This window comes from Misgurnus anguillicaudatus, chromosome 2 (genome assembly GCF_027580225.2).
Source record: "Misgurnus anguillicaudatus chromosome 2, ASM2758022v2, whole genome shotgun sequence".
Taxonomy (NCBI): Eukaryota; Metazoa; Chordata; class Actinopteri; order Cypriniformes; family Cobitidae; genus Misgurnus; species Misgurnus anguillicaudatus.
The window spans coordinates 16,037,332-16,039,983 of NC_073338.2; the positions used below are offsets into that span (position 1 = coordinate 16,037,332).

At 36.4% G+C, this 2,652-nt stretch overlaps 1 protein-coding gene across 1 annotated transcript; it reads right to left on the bottom strand.

Moving 5' to 3' along the window:
- Positions 1-988: 988 nt before the first annotated feature.
- Positions 989-2,097, bottom strand: LOC141351423 (interferon-gamma-inducible GTPase 10-like). Its single transcript, XM_073858123.1, has one exon. The coding sequence runs from the start codon at positions 2,095-2,097 to the stop codon at positions 991-993; it is 1,107 nt and encodes a 368-aa protein (XP_073714224.1). The 3' UTR covers positions 989-990.
- Between the last annotated feature and the right edge of the window lie 555 nt (positions 2,098-2,652).

The following is a 2,652-nucleotide window of genomic DNA, read 5'->3' on the forward strand; positions in this document are numbered from 1 at the left end:
CCATTAGTTTTTTTTAAAGCATTACTTAAAAATGTTTCTTATCTCACCATATCCACAGGTACAGAGTCATCATATACAATAAATCTGTGGGGTAGCATTTAATTAAAAAAAATTAAAAACAGATGAATTTGTTTAAAGCAAAGCATTTATTTACTTACCAGGCTGCAGGTGAAGCAGCTCTTTACGGCTTCTAACGTCTCATAATCGGTCCTCATTTATATCAAAGCGACTCAATAATATTCTTTTACATTTGAATGCTTTACTTTTTTATATTTAAAAGCTTTTTGTGCTGCTGCGTATCCATGTGTGTGATAAGCAAACTCGCACATATTTCTAACGCTCTCATTAAATAACAAAAACACTATTACGCCATGCCCTTTAACTTTGCTTTATTATATTACATCTGTGATTCAACAGTACACAATTCAATAGTGTTTCTACAATCTGATATGTAGAAGAATTTTATACATTATATAGGTGTATATTGAAACTACTGCTTTTAGGGAGACACACAGACAAGAATCAAGAATCAGCATCTAAATCTCAACAATAATGACAAATAAAATATTCAGATAAAAACATCAACTCTTAACATCACAAAACAAACTAAAGTCCAACAGCAAAATTAGCAATAAAATAGTTTAATAGTTAATTTGCATAATTAATCAGAACACTAAACCCTCATCAGTAATAACTAAACATCATCAAATTATATTTGCACTTTAAGAAACACAGTTATAGCAGACGAAAACCCCAACTACATAAAAAAGTTAAGGCTCATCATAATGGTGACCAAATACGTAAAAAAATCAGCATCTAAACCTGTTAATTCTTAAAAACACAGAACTATTCTCAAAAAGTTGACAAAGTAGACAAATGACAGAGGTCAGTCTTTTCGATTGATAGAGTTGATTAGGGCTAGCTGGAGATTTATTTTACATCTGAAAGTCTTGTGAAATCTCCCCTTTAAACCTGGATATCAGTTGTAATTCATATTGTATCCAATCCAGCTTTTTTTCTGATTTCCCGAGCTGTATTTGCCAGATCTTTTAATCCTTCACTCAGAAGGTATTGTGTGGTAGCAAAGGATAATCCTGCAGCAGCAACACTGCCCACACCTGGAAGAAGACTCAATGCAAATTCAGTGCTAGCCACCACTGCTAATGATGCAGAAACACCTATCCTGGGTATTGCTTTTTCTTTAATAGCAGTGGCAATCTTTGATGTGCCCAAATATTCTGTCAAGGGGATATTCACTTTCTCCGAAAGTCTGGTCAATGACTTATCATCTAAGCCAAATGCATAGTAGCACCGCACAAAGAATGCTACTACAATGGTTGTATCACATGCTGCTGATAGGCCAGGCACAGGGACCACTGCTATTCCTGCAGATGCAAGAGATGCAGCCCAGATTAGCCCTTTATAAAGCTTTATCTTCTCTTCAAGAGCTTCAGCAGAGCATACTGGCCAGGCTTGTAGGAGAGCAGATCTCTTATGGGTAGGCAGGTCCTCTTTTAGTGTAATTCTAAGGTTTTCAAAATCATATTTCTCCAAATCATAAGATGATATCAAAAAAACTTTGGGGTTTCCCACTCTTTTTAAGTTTTTCTCACAGTCTTCCCTTATTAGGCAAAGAACTTTTTGCTCATTAAATACTTTTTGTCTTTTTTCGTTGTAGATGTCGTTGTCAATCTTTGAACGAACAAAGTAAAAGTTTTTCTTCTTCTTTTTTATTTCATTAGCCAGCATGATGTCATTCTCGCAGAACCTCTCTGAGCTAAGGATGATGAAGAAATCATAGGTATCAAATTTCACATCTTTAAGATATTTATTTGCTTTAAAGTTTGGGCTTCCTATTCCTGGCAGATCCCAGATTTTCACATTTTGCATTCCAGGATGCTCATACATGGTGGGCTCCATTGTAGTTTCTGTGACTCCAGTAGGGGCTGCATCTTTATCTTCATCGCGCAGGCCTCTAAAAGCATTTACAAAGGAGGATTTCCCAGATCCCGTCATTCCTGTCACTGCAATGTTGAGTGAAACATTCAACAACTGGTTGAATTCTGCTAAAGAATCTGTCGAGTCTTGAGCTTCCATGTTTAAAAGCTGCAAAAGTTACAAAAGTGTTTTATTATTTTTAAATAATAATAATAATAAATCTCATGTCATTGAATATAAAGGACTGGATTGGACAGTACAATTTTTCTTAACTTAGAAACTGGCAAAACTTCTGGCTATTGGGTAGCTGCATCGCCCAACAAAGAAACAGGCTGTCCAATAAGATTTGAGCTTTAGATCACTGTTACAGGTAATGGTGACAGAGTGCAGTTATGCTAATTTGAAAACCACGCCCACCCGAGGGAAAACAATCCAACCGTCTCCACTCACTTTGTATTATGTGAGGCCCCCTCCTTTTCATTTCTAGCTTATACCAAAAACAGAATAATGCCTAAAAGGTGCTGTATGTCAACCACAAAAAACGAGTGTTTAAAGACACAAAAGTGGATCGCCGACTACGTTTCCCTCTAGTGGGTGTAGTTCTTTTTGTCTCTCTCACTCTCACTCTCTCTCTCTCTCTCTCTCTCTCTCTCTCTCTCTCTCTCTCTCTCTCTCTCTCCTCGATATATATAGACATCTACACAAAATTGCAGT

What these genes read in the sequence shown, in the direction of transcription:
- LOC141351423 (XM_073858123.1), bottom strand. Translation starts at nt 2,097, where the DNA reads ATGGAAGCTCAAGACTCGACAGATTCTTTAGCAGAATTCAACCAGTTG.